At 53.0% G+C, this 15,728-nt stretch overlaps 1 protein-coding gene across 2 annotated transcripts; it reads left to right on the plus strand.

The window, feature by feature from the left end:
• The first annotated feature begins 3,600 nt into the window (after window positions 1–3,600).
• Window positions 3,601–11,954, plus strand: asb5b (ankyrin repeat and SOCS box containing 5b). Of its 2 annotated transcripts, none has more exons than XM_039750066.1 (7): window positions 3,601–3,859; window positions 8,499–8,578; window positions 8,755–8,862; window positions 8,960–9,110; window positions 10,285–10,419; window positions 11,059–11,250; window positions 11,338–11,954. In XM_039750066.1, the coding sequence occupies exons 1-7, from the start codon at window positions 3,664–3,666 to the stop codon at window positions 11,463–11,465; spliced, it is 990 nt and encodes a 329-aa protein (XP_039606000.1). In that variant the 5' UTR covers window positions 3,601–3,663; the 3' UTR covers window positions 11,466–11,954. The 2 variants fall into 2 exon arrangements, with proteins under 2 accessions (XP_039606000.1, XP_039606001.1); XM_039750067.1 differs by lacking the exon at window positions 3,601–3,859 and adding an exon at window positions 4,647–4,957.
• Window positions 11,955–15,728: the final 3,774 nt, after the last annotated feature.

The raw sequence follows: 15,728 nt of genomic DNA on the forward strand, positions 1-15,728 counted from the left end.
ATGAATGAGGTTCCCACTGTGGGATAAGGCTGACCTTCCCACGTTCATGTTCAGCACGGCACCATCTCTACAGAGTCATCCAGCTGACAGGCCATTGAGGGCCGAGCTACACGGCCAGCCTGTGTTACCAACATGTCGGCTCAAACTGTTATAAAGTCAGACCAGAAGGTGGCAAAGTATTAGGGAATGGCAATGCTGTGGGCACCTACAGTGGCTTCTGAAAGTCTTTAGACCCTTCACTTTCTTCACGTTGTGTTCTGCTGCAGCCTTGTGCTAAAATCACAGACATTCAGTGTTTCCCTCATCAAGCAACACACCATACCCCATAATCCACCCGTCCATCCATTATCTAAGCCACTGTATCCTAACTACAGGGTCACGGGGGTCTGATACCCCATAATGACAACGGAAAATAGCATTTTAGAAGCTTTGTCAAATGTATTGAAAGTGAAACATCCCATAGAGCCTTGAGATGTGGCTCACGTGCATCCTGCTCCACTGGGCATCGCCGAGATGTTTTGGAGTTCAGTCGGCTGGACTGATCAGAAAAGGTCCACAGGTGAGCAAACACCAGGCCACGAGGTCCCAGGAATTGATTGCAGAGCTTAGGGACAGGAGGGAAGGCCACCAAAAATGTGTGTAGCATCGAAGATTCCCAAGAGCACAGTGGCCTCCATAGTTCTCAGGAGGAGCTCTTCCTAGAGCTGGCTGGACAAACCGAGGCATCACGGTAAGAGAAACGAACAAAGACAACCTGTGTGGAAATGAAAAGAAGAAACTTCTAGAAGAACACCCACCACCACCACCACCACAGCACTCCACAGATCCGGGCTTTATGGCAGGGTGGCCACACACTTAATAGCTCTCGAAAGTCCAATTACAGTTTGGCGAAAAGGCCCTTAAAGGACTCCCAAGATTCTCTGGTCTGACGAAGCCAATGTTAGTGCCATGTCTGGAGACCCCCAGGCACCACTCGTACCCTGTGCAATGCCATTCCAGCTGCTGGGACTATAAGATTAGGCAGGGACCCAGGGTGGAGGGCCAGCTGAAGTATGGACGCACCCTAAATGTCACCCTGCTCTGGACTGAGCAAAGTGAAGGCAAGTGACTTCGGGTCACGTCTGGGAATGTCCTCAAACATCTCTGGGGGACAGAGCTTGAGGGGGTCCGCACAGAAGAATGGCAGGAAACCTCTACGTCCAGGAGTGAAAGGCTTGTCACGTCAGACCTGACAACGAGTCAATGGAGGCTGTGAGCGAGGAGTCGAGTGTCCTGATAAAAACCAACAGCCAGGCCTCTAATGGCCTCCTGGGCATTCCGTCTTCACGGAGAGTGTCGACCTCGGCATCGAGAGGTTTACTGACCTCAGTAGTGACATTCATGTGACTCTTCCTATGAAGTCAGTAGGCGGATCGAGAGGGCATGGGGGGGGGTCATGGGGTCACTGGAGAGGACGAAGGTCCAAGTCTTTAGAGTCCTGGTGCTTCCTGCTCGAGAGACCTGGACACTCTGCAGTGACCTGAGATGAAGACTGGACTCCTTCATGTGTGTCTCGTTGGAGAGTCCTTGGGCGCCGCTGGTGTGACTTTGTGTTGCTCACGAATGAGGCACATGACCTGCATTGGACGGGGACGTCCTTGGGGCCCACTAGGACCGAGTGCCAGCTGACCACTTGTCATATCGGGGGTTGTCATTAACTGCCCAGTAACCGCGGAGCTGACAGCTAAGCCACCATACGTAACCCATTCGGTGTGCCCACTTCTCACTAACATTTGGGTTCAAGTTTAGGAAATCGGGCAGTACCCACCATCTTGTCCAGCTGCTGCTCAGGTCGGAGACGAGGGTCCGGTGGCTCCAGAAGCTCCTTTATTCCAAGCGTGCCTGTCCGACTCCTTCTGCTCTCCCAACATGAGGCCGAGATCCAGGGCCATGGTGGCACTACAGCCACGTGGCACGACTACCCGAGGGGGATCCGGCTCATTGCTGAGGACCGAGCGACTGGACCAGGCCCACCTAACACCTGGCTGCAGAAGATAGCGGGTCACTTTTGGAGGGTGGGACTGGACCGCGTGTCTGCCCGGGGGGGGTTGCCAGCCAGGATACCGAGCTGTGTCGTTGTGTGGTGGGTGCGCCAATGTGCTGTACCAGTGCATGCCCCTCACTTTTCCTGGTGAGAGTTGTGACATTAAATATTTTTAACCCCAACTCCCTCTTCTGGTTCTTTGAAAGTCCAGCTCAGTAGTTTTGCCATCAGCTATTGTTTCCTCCTCATAACATTTGGGCATATTGGTGGCACACGAGTTCCTCCATCTAAAGCCAGGCTGACTCCCCGGTAGCAGCCCCTCGCCTGATGCGTGTTCTTCCATTCATTTATGAGGAGAGCTGGCCTGTGGGCCCAATCACCTTTATTAATGGGATGGCACTGCCTGTGCAAGACGCTGAGTTCCAAACAATGCGCCTTACGGGCTTTCACGACTGGTCACTTAAGGTGCGCCGAGCGCTTCGGGCTTGGATTAAGGGCGTCTCAAATTTAGGGGAACCTCTTTGAGATTGGGAGCAAAGTGTGAGAAAAGAATGAGACGGAGACCAATACACAGAGTGGCCAGGAGATGGCAGGAAAGCGCCGTTAACAGGCCCGGTTGGCAAACACCACGCGGGCGTCCTTTCCCATTTCATGGACTGTGGGAAGAAAAGAAATATGGAAGGTCAGTCAGTCAGTCATTGTCCAACCCGCTATATCCTAACACAGGGTCACGGGGGTCTGCTGGAGCCAATCCCAGTAAGCACAGGACACAAGGCAGGAAACAAACCCCGAGCAGGGCGCCAGCCCACCGCAGGGCACACACGGGACAATTTAGGATCGCCAATCCACCTGACCTGCATGTCTTTGGACTGTGGGAGGAAACCCACGCAGACAGGGAGGGCCCAGGAAGCGAACCCAGGTATCTCCTTACTGTGAGGTGGCAGCGCCACCACTGCGCCACCGTGCTGCCCAGTCTGGAAGGTTCCTCTTCTAATTATCTCAGTAAATGTTTCACACAAAAATGTCACCGTGACTTTCCATGGGAGTCATTGTGTTGCACCCTGAGAGAAGCACTGAGGCAGAACGCCACCCATCCTTGAACCCGGGTCTGCAGTTGGCCCACTAAGCAGGGAGATGAACAGCGGGGTGCGTCCTTCACTGAGGGTCTCTCAAATCGGGGAGATGAGGTGGATGGCTCTGTGACCCCCCACAGCACCGCAGTGCCACCGACACAAAACACAGGTGTGTCGGGGACATCCTTGGGGTCCACTAGGACCGAGTGCCAGCTGACCACTTGTCATATCGGGGGTTGTCATTAACTGCCCAGCAATCGAGGAGCTGACAGTTAAGCCACCATACGTAACCCATTAGGTGTGCCCACTTCTCTCTAACATTTCGGCAGTACCCACCATCTTGTCCAGCTGCTGCTCAGGTCGGTGACGAGGGTCCGGTGGCTCCAGAAGCCCCTTTATTCCAAGTGTGCCTGTCCGACTCCTTCTGCTCTCCCCACATGAGGCCGACATCCAGGGCCACGGCGGCAGGCCGGCGCCGGGCAGGCGGGGGCGCGTCGGGTGCAGCTGTCGCCGGATGTAACCGTCGTGGCATATCCTGCTGTCAGCACGCCCAGCACAGAGGCGGCGATGGCGGAGGCCGAGGAGCAGCGGCCTTTCGCCGCCCAGCTCTCCAACGTCTACCTGACCATTTTCGCGCTCTTCTGCTTCAAGCTCTTTGTGAAAATCAGCCTGGCCATCCTGAGCCACTACTACATCGTGAAGGGCAACCGTAAAGAGGCTGCCCGCATAGCCGCCGAGTTCTACGGAGTCACCGAAGGTCACAGTAAGTGTGGCGCCAGCGCCTGGTCACGTGGGGTCCTCGGCGGTGAAGGGGTCTCGGGTGAGATGCCATCCCCCAAAACGACCGCTTCACAAGTGACACTCATGAGATGAGTCCTGTGGCATCTCTGATGCCATCCTGGCACAGACAGTCAGGTAGTGGCTGGCACGAGGACCAATAGGCCGCTGTTAGGTGGCCTGTCCAGTAAGTCTCGTCCCCTTTGTGTCTGTGAGTTATGAACAGATGGCAGTGCCAGTGCCCTTGGCTGGTGGAGCCCACTTTGTCTGGGATGTTTGCAGTTGTTTTGAGGCGAGCCAGGTGACGATGCCAGTCCTGGCTGAATGTCACACGCCTCGGAGTCCTTAGTAAACCACCTGAAGACCAAGTGAAGGCCTGCAGCGAGTGGTGTGGGGGTGCTGGGGGGGGGGCCCGAGAAAGAGCCTTAATGACAGCCAGCAGAAGTGCCAGTGGCTGGCGGGCATCACTGTTTTCTACTGGTCTGCATTAGGATGGCCCAGAGACTGCACTGCCGTGCACAGCATAGTGCCCACTGGTTGCCCAGCCCTGCCCAGTGACATTCTGGCTGCACTTGTGTCACTTGCACTGTAACAAGAAACCCAGTGACCACGTACCCCACTTTATCTTCAGCCTGTCACCGCTGCCCGCATGTCCCCTCTTGTCAGGCTGCTCTGGCTGCAGTTTTGAAGGCGTTGATGGCCACCCTGTTGGGAGGCTGTGAGTCCGGGAGTCCATGGCACACGCTCTGCTGGTCATAGCCTTCGGTCATGCGTGATCTGGTTGCACAGTGACCCCTGGTGCCAGCGCATTCCTTGTTTGTGCTCTGAGTGACACGACAGGAGAGGCCATCGAGTCAGCTGCGCCCTGCTGGGAGTCTGCCGGCCGCTGCCCACAACAGGTTAACGCCAAGCGCCAGGCTAAGCAGATTTACAAATAGACGCGGCCCCCTCCCCCGCCCTCCTCTGAGCACGGGCGCCATGCAGGAGCCGCCATCTGCACAAACAGCCAGGAAGAGGAGCGCCGAGTGGGCGCCCGACAGCCCCTCCAAGCGCAGGCTGTGCTGGGGCCTCCTCACCAGTCAAGGTCAGTGCTTCACGTGTGCCAGGCAGCCAGGCGGGCAAAGGCAAAGGCCCAGGGCCAAGGGGGCTTTGGTATGGGGGGTGACTTCTCCTGACAGAAGTGCAGAGGCCTGTCCAGGGCCACGAGCCTCAGGTGGCACCATACGTCAGATCAGACCGCTGGCATACGGTGGCTTCGGCTGACGGCCCCTCGACTTGACTGGCTTGCTTTTCTAAATTTGCAGGAAATGACGTTTGCTTCTGGCCGCTGGGACTGGCTGGACGTGCCGTGGGGAGACGGAGACCTGGGTATGTCCTCTGCCGTGTCGTGTGTACTGCCCCGTGGCATTAACTTGTTCAGGTTAGTGCCACGCCAGATCAGAGGGTGACTATGGGGGCTCGAATAGGTGCACCCCCCTGATTTCTGGCATTAGGGCGGGCAGGTGGCACTTGGCAGTTGGCAGGAGCAGCTCATACTTCCTTCAGGTTTCACTCAGGAGGTTCAAACTCGGCTGAGGAGGCCTGGTGGCTCAGCAGTCAGCGCTCTTGGCTCCCAGTCTGCACAGATATGCAGCATGAAGTGGGCAGCTGCCCAGGGTTTTGGGGCATTGTGCCCTCTTTATACCCACATGAACAGAATCCTACCCATCTGAAGCAGCATCGCACATGAGTCACCATGAAATTTCAGCTTAGAAGGACAGCAGACTGGAGTCTCGCCCGTCCACTACCAGGGTGCCACCAACTCAAGCTCAAGGTGACAAGAAATACTGCAGAGCCAAATGAAAAATCAAACTGCTGCAGAGATGGGCCGACAAGGGGGGGCTGTAAAGGTGGCAGCTGCGAGAGGTCAGAGAGTAAAGAATGCAGGTGGCATCTCGAGCACAGGGATGGCACACAGACACCCGTGACAACTGTTTAGGCCACCTAGATAGCTGTGCCTTGACTTTGGTGCCACTGCCTGCCGACTCCAGTCTGGTGTCAACAGTCACAATCATGCCCCCCTCGCCCCGGCCCACACCTTGAGATACCCTGCTGTCAAGTTAGAGGAGATGTCACCAGAGAGGAAGAGGAAGCAGGCACAGGGAGGCAGCCTTGGCATAGACGCTAGAAGGTGCCCTGGAAGTACAAGGTGGCACAGCAGCGTCATGTGGAAATGTGCCCACCAAGTGTCTGAACTTAAGGAAGTTAAGCAAGTCTCACGGATCATGCCAGGCCATCTCTAGTGCCATGTTTAAAGGCGCCATATTTCATTCAATCCCCTCACTCTCCAGGCTGGTCGCCTTCTTGCCTGCCATGGCACCAGAGCTGAGAAGAACTCCACTTGACTGCTCAGGGCAGAAGGACTGCGACAGAAATTAGAAAGTCACAGGAAAGAGAAACAAACAAAAAAAAAAGACAAGGCGGGCATGGAAGGGACAGAAACAGGCTGGTATCAAGGAGGGTGAAGGCCAAAAACAAAAGGAAGGGACGATCACAGGGAGAAACAAAGGCAAACCCAAAGAGGGCCCAGCTCAAGGCTGATAGATGGGTGGCTTGCCTGCCAGTTTCAAAGGTGTGTGCCCTGCTCGCCATCTCCGGCCCAAGTCAGCTGCCAGCTGAATTCGCCCTGAAACTCAGAGTTTTGTTTCTTTAAAACATTAAGGCAGAAACTTGTGCCATTGGCCCAGAAAGACATTTAGTCCCTGCCAGCAGGTGCTGTGCCAGCCCCACATGTGCCTGCCTGCCATGTTGTGTCAGCTCACCACACGCAGACCCTTCACGGAGCTGCCAGGTGTGTGTTGTGGCTCTGTGTGAACACAAGAAGGAGGAGTTGTGGTTGTTTAGGTAGTTCAATGCCCACTGTGCCAGTGAGAATGTGATTACAAACGTTGCTCAGTCCATTCCTCAAAGTGCTTGGAGTGCTGGTTGCTAGGTAACAGGAAGGGCAGGTTGCCACAGTAACATGCTTAATGGCAGGTCCTTGTGACTTCAGCTCCTTCGGGTGTCCTCAACCTTCATAATCCTGGATCTTTCCAGAACTCCTTTGCCTCTCGCCATCACTTAATCGAGGTCAAGGGTGTAATGGGCATCGGCTCGGCTTGAATTAGTGGCAGGACCACCCGTGCTGCTCCACGCCGAATGCCAAATTTCATGTCGACGAAAACCATCTTCTTGTTTATTAAACCACTCTGCTGAATCCTCAGTCACATGCCAGCCTGACTAAAGAAAAGAACAACACACATGATGCCAGTGTGCGTCCTCAAGGCAATCTAACCAGCCGTGTGTGTCACCAATAAAACTGGCATATCCTCGCAGCTCTTGGACTGATTTTCGCTTTCAGTGTGCCAGCTGCTCACTAACTGGAGGAGGTGGGCACTGGTGCACTAGCTCCACAGTCACCACCCACACGTCTTCAGGTGCCAGCTGGCAGTCCAGTGACATGCTTACTGAGCAACGTGCCACCCCTTCTGTGCCATTCAGCTCACCGTAGCCTCAAAAGCAACTTGTTCAACAGGTGGCCTGTTTCAACTGAGCGCTACAGGCCATGAAAGCAGTGCCAGCTCTGGAGCAGCTAAAGCGACGAAGGACCGTTTTGGCATCGCAGTTCTTTGCTTTGGCATTAATGTAGTTTAGCATTGTGACAATGACATCATCATGAAGTCATTTTCACATGGGCTTTTGTCACTGGTGCAGCCATTGCCACTGACACTGACTGCGTTCTCCAAGGTGCCATCCTATTTTCCACGAACGTGCCCATCGAGAGTTACCATGAATGCCATGAGCTATTTTCAGGATTCCCTTCTTGTGGCTCCATGTTGCCTGCTCTCACCAGTCATTGCTGGTCTATGCCAGGGTACCCTTTGCCAGGTGTTGTGAGTTGGACTGGTTTTGCTGTCAAGTGCACAGTGGGTCAGTGACAACAGCATCCTTGTCTTCTACCCCTGCCCAGTGGAAGTGCCCTGCTTAGTGCCAGGCGTAGTGTTTGGGCTTTGCCTTTGAGTCTTGAGCCTGTGTGCCCTTAGCCTTTAGCCAGCCAGTAAAGTGTGAAGTGCTGCCATTTCCCGTGGCTGGCACCCCAGTGACAGCTGTGTCCCTTTATTATCCGTCTTATAGATGGGTGAAGGTGCCAACGTCTGGAATGCTGCAGGGGTCATCCTGGACATCAACTCAGGTGTGTAAGAATGACAGATATGTACCTGGCTGCCAGCTCACTTTGGAATGCCACTCAGTGAAATTTGATGTCAGCCTTGTCTTGCTCAGTTGTCAGGTCAGTGTGTGCCACTCCTGACCTGCTGTGACTTTTCACTCTGAGCAAATGATGCCAGTGTGTGCCATTCTTGAGTCACTGTGACTTAAGACATCATGTGAGTGTGGCCCAGCTCCTTGTATGCCACTCATACCCAGTCTCAGTTTGAGTGATGCTCAGTCAGCCACTGGCTCAGTGCGTGCCACCTGGCACCCAGGGTGGCTTGTGAAGCATATGACCAGATTAAGGCAGGGCGACGGAGGAGGCACCAGAGGTGGCATGAGGGCATGAGCTCAGATGACATGGCAGAGACTGTAAGAACGATGCCTTCTGTTGACAGGCTCCTGGGCGGACCGCTCACCTCTGCATGAAGCTGCCAGTCAGGGGCGCCTGCTGTCCCTCAAGACGCTGCTCTCTCAGGTAAGAGACTGGCATTTCACGTCTTGCAAATTTTGTACAAAATGGTCTCCTTGCTCTGCTCCAAACAGCTGTATCCAGCTGGCACCCAGTGTGGGCCAAGACCCCTGCTCAGTCCTGTTGTAGTGCCCCCTCGCTGGGGGTCTCTTTTCAATTTTCTCTTGTTGTTCTTGTTGAAGGGCTACTCCGTGAACATCCTGACAATCGACCATGTCACCCCTCTGCACGAAGCCTGCCTGGGAGGCCATGTTGCGTGTGCTCGTGCCCTGCTGGAGGCTGGTGCCAATGTAAGTGGGCATGTTCTGTTTTGCCAAGGAGTTCTGCCTAAGGGCAGGTTGGCACAAATGGCACAGGACACACCCATGAACTTACTTTCCTCCACAGGTGAATGCTGGCACAATCGATGGCATAACCCCGCTCTTCAACGCCTGTTCTCAGGGAAGTGCCGCTTGTGTCGAGCTGCTCCTGGACTACGGTGCCAGTGTACTGTGTGACATGTGCCAGCCTTCACCGCTACATGAGGCCACTAGGAAGGGTGAGTTCTGCCAGCGTTGAGGTCACCGGGGTGAGTGTGAGTGAGATGTTGAGTGGGCCGTGCCGGTGTGGTGGATGGCTTGCTGGCACTGAGAAGTGGCGCGAGTGAGTGCTGTGGGGATTTTGGAATGGTGGCTGCAGGAGTGGCGGGTGAGGACACCACAAGTAATTGGGGGCATAATGCCTTTTACCGTCTCTGGTTATTGCGCCTCCCCTGGCACTGGCAGTTTCCTCCAGTTTTGCCTGGCATTGTTGGCCTGCAGGGGGCGCAGTCACTCTTCCTCCTCCTCCTCCTCCTCCTCTTCCTGTTCCTTGCTGCTATAAGAAGGCCGAGGCTGAAAAGTCCAGAGACTACGTAATTGGGGGGGTCTCAAGGATTAAAGGAAGGGTTTAATGGAGGTAATCGGACCGATTATGGGATGTATTTCAAATTGTGTTGCAAATTGCATAGACCTGTTGCAGCAGGCAGGCAGGCAGCAGGACATACAGAGATGGGAAGTGACATTGTGTGACATGGGGCATTAGCACACCACTGAAGAGACACCGTCAGGCAGAGAGTGCCATCAACGATCAACGGCATCTCATGAATGTGCCAGTTGCTTGGGCTTGTTCACGATGCCGACTTTCTAGGGGAACTGGTAGGGGCAAAGGTGGGTACTGGCCTGGGGTATGCCCAGTCCATGGAGCCTGGCTAGGACTTTCTGCACGGCCTGTAGAGGGAGCTCTCTCCTGTTATAAAGACCTTCAGAGCCCCTCCTGCAGCCCACCCAATGGGGGCACAACATGAGCCAAGCCCAGTGCATGGAGCAAAGTCTTAACCCCTGGCGTCAAAGGCACGGGGGTCTCATTTGAATTGCTCTGCCACTCTGTGGGTTCATTCAGGCTGACCAGACTGACCCCTCAAATCCTGGTGGGACTGTAGCCGATGTTTTCACCCCACCCTAATGCCAGCCTCTATTAGGTGACCAGTTTGTGACCCCAAACGATTAGTCACCAGCCAGTGGTGTGATGCGATCCAATATATAGCGCCTTTCACAAACTAACGCTGGACTGTGAGGCTCCGCGTATCCCAGGTGGCCTTCTTTTTGACAGAGGCTGGCGCACAGGATGTGGGGGTCATAGATATGGCGCCTTTCGTGCTTCTTCTTCAGTCCTCTTTGCATTTTGTCTTCCAGGGAAGACGGACTGCGTGGATGCCCTGCTGTCGTGGGGCGCAGATGCCGACCTCGAGATTCCTCACTTGGGGACGCCGCTCTACCTGGCCTGCGTCTTCCAGCACCTGCACTGTGCCAGCAAGCTACTTGATGGAGGTGAGAGCTGAAATGGAGGTGAGTGGGCACGCTGTACCTGTGGGTGTGCCAGGACGAACGAGTGAATGCTGGGCACGTCTGGATGTCCACGGTGTGACCCTTAACTCCGGCAGTGCCAAGAAGGGGACATCGGCAGGGAAGTGCGGGCCACTCTGGCTACAGGTGGGCACTTGGGTCCTTCTGTAGTTTGCAGGGCACGGATGCCACGCCACAGGCGAATCGTCTCATTTATCGTTACCTATCTGGCCTTCCTCGTCAGACTCGGCCATCTTGTTCTAATGCTCTACATTAAAAGGAGCAGCAGACCACCGTGGCACCCCAGTGTGCCGCTGCACGTGCCCCCCGTCTGCCAGCGCACACTCTTTAGGCTCAAAGGGTCTGAGACTTTGACACGTAAATCTTACCGTTTCTGACAGAAGTAAAGGAGGTCCTCCTCACTCAGGTCTTGGCGGTCCGCTGGCCCCCTCAATGAGCCCGCTGCTGCTGCTTCTGTGCCACATGAGTCATCACACGAGTCCCCTTGCGCAGGTGGCCTGCTGTCCCTTAGTGGAGGTCCCTGTTGCTCTTCTTCGTTTGGACTTCACTCTGACGATGATGACGATGGCTCACCTGTCCCCATGTGCCTTTTGTCTTTGACAGGTGCCGACATTCAGAAGGGCCGATTCCTCGACACGCCACTTCACGCCGCGGCCCAGCACAGCAGCCTCGAGATGGCCCAACTGCTGCTGGACTTCGGGGCCGACGTCAACGCCAGAAACGTGGACCTCAAGAGGGCCGCGGAGGTGGCTGCCCCCAGCAGCGTGATGGAGGGCTTCTTGTTGATGCATGAAGGTAGGCGGCCGGCGTCGCTCGTTTGTCCGTCAGACCCTCGGCGTCCACCACCTCCGTCTGACCGTCCTCTCCTGGTTTGTCCTGCAGTGACCCCGTCCTCCCTGCTCCAGATGTGCAGACTGAAGATCCGCCAGAGCCTGGGACGGGCACGGCTGCACCTTATCCCACAGCTTCAGCTGCCCACCTCTCTGCAGAACTTCCTGCAGCACCGATAGCGAAGGACCTCTGGGTGGCACCGCCAGCTGTCTTGCCTGTGTCCTGTCACTTGAGGACTTGAGGAGCTACAGGATCGAGCGAGGTGCTGGGCACTCCATTGGCAGGCCGCGCTCCCCCCTAGTGATTGCCAGCATGCAACGGGCATACAGTGCATGTGACATCCAGAGGGCTGGCATGTGCCAAGGACCGATGGGCAAAGCAAAGCGAGGACTCACCCCACGGTCAAGACCTGAGCCCCCAGCCACCTGCTGCCCACCCACCTTCACTCCTTGCCTTGACTCGCCGGTCCGCCTAGTGGCCGCTGCCCGTCTCAGCTTGGTCTGCCTTGTGTTGTGCACAGCAGCGTGGCAGTGAATGACATTAAGGGTGTCACTGCTGGCACAGAGGGCTCTTAGGATACACGAGCTGGGGACATCAATGAGGGGCCGAGGGGATTTGTATCTGTTTGTTTTCATTTGATTTTCTGCTTCAATAAATTGTTTTCCTGACTTGTCATTAGCCGGTCACTTTTGGGATGGCCACCCTGGATGAGCGTGACGGTCACTTTCAGTAACTACTGTGATGCCACCTCTGCTTTGCTGTTTAGGCCACTGTCTTGGCATCTGCTGCTGAGAGCTGGTGCTCACAGGTGGGTCCCCAAAGCTGGAGTGGCAGGACACCATGCATGTGACACTTTATACTACGGCGATTCAATTGCTAGAGAACATTCTGGAAGTTCTGGCACTGAGAAGGCTCAGTGGGCCAGACGGGCACTAAAGCTCAACTCAGGCTGGCTCTCCTGGGCAGCATTGTCTACCCACGTGTGGGTCACGAGGAGCTCCTCGTCTTGTGGATGTCATAAAGTCAACCCGTCCATCTGCCAGTGTAGAATAGAAGTGTGCCAGGCAGACTGCCATCCCATCATAAGGCACACCAGCAGAACGTGCCAACACCTCATGGGCTGGGCTTTGAACCCAAGTCACCGGAGCACTAAGCCCAAACCAGGCCACCACCCCCAAGTCAGTCATTATTGTTATTTATGATGCCAGGAGCCCTCTGGCGCAGCCCACCTGTCAAAGTGTCCTGTTATTTCAACTTCTTACTTATGTTGCCCATGGAAAGAAAAGAAAGACCCAACAACACTCTGCCCCTCAACTCCATAACTGCGCCAAGCTTCACGTCTAAAAGAACTGGGCTGCCCCTTCATTAGGCATGGGCAGTGCCAGTGTTAGCTTATTAGTGTGCCAACCTGTGAGGCCGAGTCCCCATGATCTGCGCTCGAGGCGGATGCCCAATTCACCCTAATGGTGGTGCCCACCATACAGTTGTCTTTCAGGTTCTGAAGTTGAGACCCCCACGAATGACCCCCTCATCTGTCCAATGTCCCAGTCCAAGAGTGCAGCAAACGGGGACGTCTGCACAAGTGAGCCACGGTGACAAGCCTGAGCCTCCAAGACCCCTCACTGTAAGGTGCCATAGAGCCCCTTAAACCACTTCATCTGTGTGCCAACGTTCACTGCCAGGTTCTGTGCCATCTTAACACTGAGACCCATCTCAAAAGTAGACAAGTCCAGCAGGGCTCAAAAGTGTGAAAATGTGGCACTGTCAGGCCTGGCAATGCCAAGGCCAGATGGCACATTGACGGCCGAGCGCCACACGTGAGCCCTTCCCAGTTGGGACCCGCGTCCATTGCAAACAACGGCAAACAAAATGAAAACATCTGTGAAAAACTGTGAAAGTGCAGGGACTCTCCAGTAGAGGGCGATGTTACTTAATGTAGGAGGAAGGAGGACGAGGCAGAAGAGCTGATGGAGTGCAAGCGGATCGCTGCCCACAACTCGGAAACAATCTTCATTCCCAGAGTCTCTCTCCTTCCTTCCGAAACCCCTTTTAAATTTAAACGCACACAATTCCCACTCAGACTCGCCTCCTCCATGACTATCAACAAGTCCCAAGGAAAAACTTTTGCAAAGATCTGCAGCAACCGGCACGGTGAGTGGCACGCGGCTTTTTCTAGGGTTAGATCTTTCGACTCATTGATTATCTGTCGTCTCCAGCAAAACACCAACTGACAACTGCGTCTGTTAAGAAGTATTTCTTTCTTCTTGATTTCTGAATTCCTCTCTCACCGTTCTATTCTTACACGGCCGTATGTTAGTATCACCTTATTGTGACTCTGACGTGGCAGACCTGCCATTGTTGGTTTCTTTCTTCTTCTTTTTTTTTTTTTTTGTAAACATGAAGGGTGGCTATTTACTTATTTTTCCAAAAAGGCTGCATTAGACGATTTTACAAAAATACATGCATGAAATGGTTTTTTGGTTAACAATAAAATAAAAAGTAAGCACATTCAAAAAACAAATAGATTTATATAATGTAATACGATATTGAAAGCTACTGAGGAGAGTGAGTATTAAAAGAGCAATACTTGTTATAATATGACAAATATTAAAATATAAATGCACTATTACATTTTCTTAATTCAATAGGTAAACTGAATGTGCTACTTTGGATCAATAATAAAGGAGAAATTACACAATAAGCACAGTAAAGTATTTATCTATCATTATATAGTGCCTTTCACTCTATCTATCTATCTATCATATAGCGCCTTTCACTCTATCTATCTATCTATCTATCTATCTATCTATCTATCTATCATATAGCGCCTTTCACTCTATCTATCTATCTATTTATCATTATATAGCGCCTTTCACTCTATCTATCTAACTATCTATCTATCTATCAGTACTTTTTAATGAGCACAAAGCCAGAAATATTGATGTTATAATGGCAAGTGTGAGGTGTTTACTGAGTAGCATGTAATGTAAAGCCTCTACAAAATCAGTCAGGAGTGGTAAAACAATCACCTAACATCCACACTCTATTAAGTAGATTCAGATATAAATGCTATAAATTATGTGTATGAACACTTTTTAATTTACATAAATTTCCTTAAGACACGAGTGCATCAGAACCACTAAGAGCAGACCATTCAAGCACTAAATCCAAAGTAGTGTGTTTTTCTATAACTGCAAGTCAAAAAAGTAGATGCAGTTAAGTAACTTGACTGAAAGTGAATTAAATGTACAAATGGTTCTAAAAAAATCGAATAGAAAACACAGTGATAGATATGTTAGAATGTCAGGCATCAGAAATCAAACAATTGCAAAAGATGTAGTATTTGAATTTTTTTCCCCAAAACTAGAAATGAATTCAGGTAATGTAATTCTTTTTTTTTTTTTTTTATTATTAATTTTATTACAGTCCATACATAGCAATCAAGTTTTTACAAAAAAAAGAATTCTGTTAAGAACAGATCGATCCCCACCCCTGCCATTGTTGGTTTTCTCACATGAAGGTTCTTCTTTCACAAATCCTCCCGGGCCTGCTGCTGTCCAAGTCCTCGGCTGGCTCTCCGTGACCTTCCACTCTCTCATCGGCAGACTGAGCGGAGCGAATCCTCCTCGTCCTCCGATGTCACTCCGGGCCCCCCACGCCGAACTCTCGGGTGGTCGGGAGGACCTGCTGCTGCACCCCAAGAGCACAACGGAGGACACTTCGGCTCACCGTGCGGTCACGAGGTGACATCATGATGCCCGTGCACGTCAGTGGGAGACCACGCCACTGTGCTGGGTGTGTGTGTGTTTGCCTTGCGGTGGGCTGGCGCCCTGTCCGGGGTTTGTTTCCTGCCTTGTGCCCTGTGTTGGCTGGGATTGGCTCCAGGAGACCCCCGGGACCCTGTAGTTAGGATATAGCGGGTTGGATGATGGGTGGATATTCATCAGATCACCAGGACAGCACTTTTTCACTTAGACCTCTTATGTCACTGAAAGATGTTGAGAAATGAGTTGACGCTTTTGTTTTCAGTCGACTGGATTACCGTAACACACTCCCCTCAGGACCACCAAAAAATCGAGTGCAGAATGGAGCTGCTAGAATCTTAACTGGGAAAAGAAAATCTGAGCACATCACGCCAGTCTGAGCGTCACTACACTGGTGACCTGTGCCATTCAGAATTGCCTTTCAAGTCCTGCTGATGGTTTACAGCGCCTTCAATAATCTGCTCAGTCCTGTCTGTCACCTTACACTCCGAATCGTCACCTCAGATCTTCAAATGAGGGTCGGCTTAGAATTACGAGAGCGAAACTTAACAGAAGTGCTGAGGCGGGCAGGCGGGCCTCAAATCAGGAATCCGAGTTCACTGATAGAAAGTCACCAGGCTGGCACGGTGGGGCACTTTCACAAACGGCTAACAACCCGTCATTGTCACTTGGCTCTCT

Source organism: Polypterus senegalus, chromosome 4 (assembly GCF_016835505.1).
Source record: "Polypterus senegalus isolate Bchr_013 chromosome 4, ASM1683550v1, whole genome shotgun sequence".
Taxonomy (NCBI): Eukaryota; Metazoa; Chordata; class Cladistia; order Polypteriformes; family Polypteridae; genus Polypterus; species Polypterus senegalus.

Bases quoted from the DNA above. Each gene is read 5' to 3' on its own strand.
- asb5b (XM_039750066.1), top strand. From the start codon at position 3,664: ATGGCGGAGGCCGAGGAGCAGCGGCCTTTCGCCGCCCAGCTCTCCAAC. The intron at 8,579-8,754 runs GTAAGAGACTGG...TTCTTGTTGAAG, and splicing joins TCAAGACGCTGCTCTCTCAG to GGCTACTCCGTGAACATCCT. The intron at 8,863-8,959 runs GTAAGTGGGCAT...TTTCCTCCACAG, and splicing joins TGCTGGAGGCTGGTGCCAAT to GTGAATGCTGGCACAATCGA.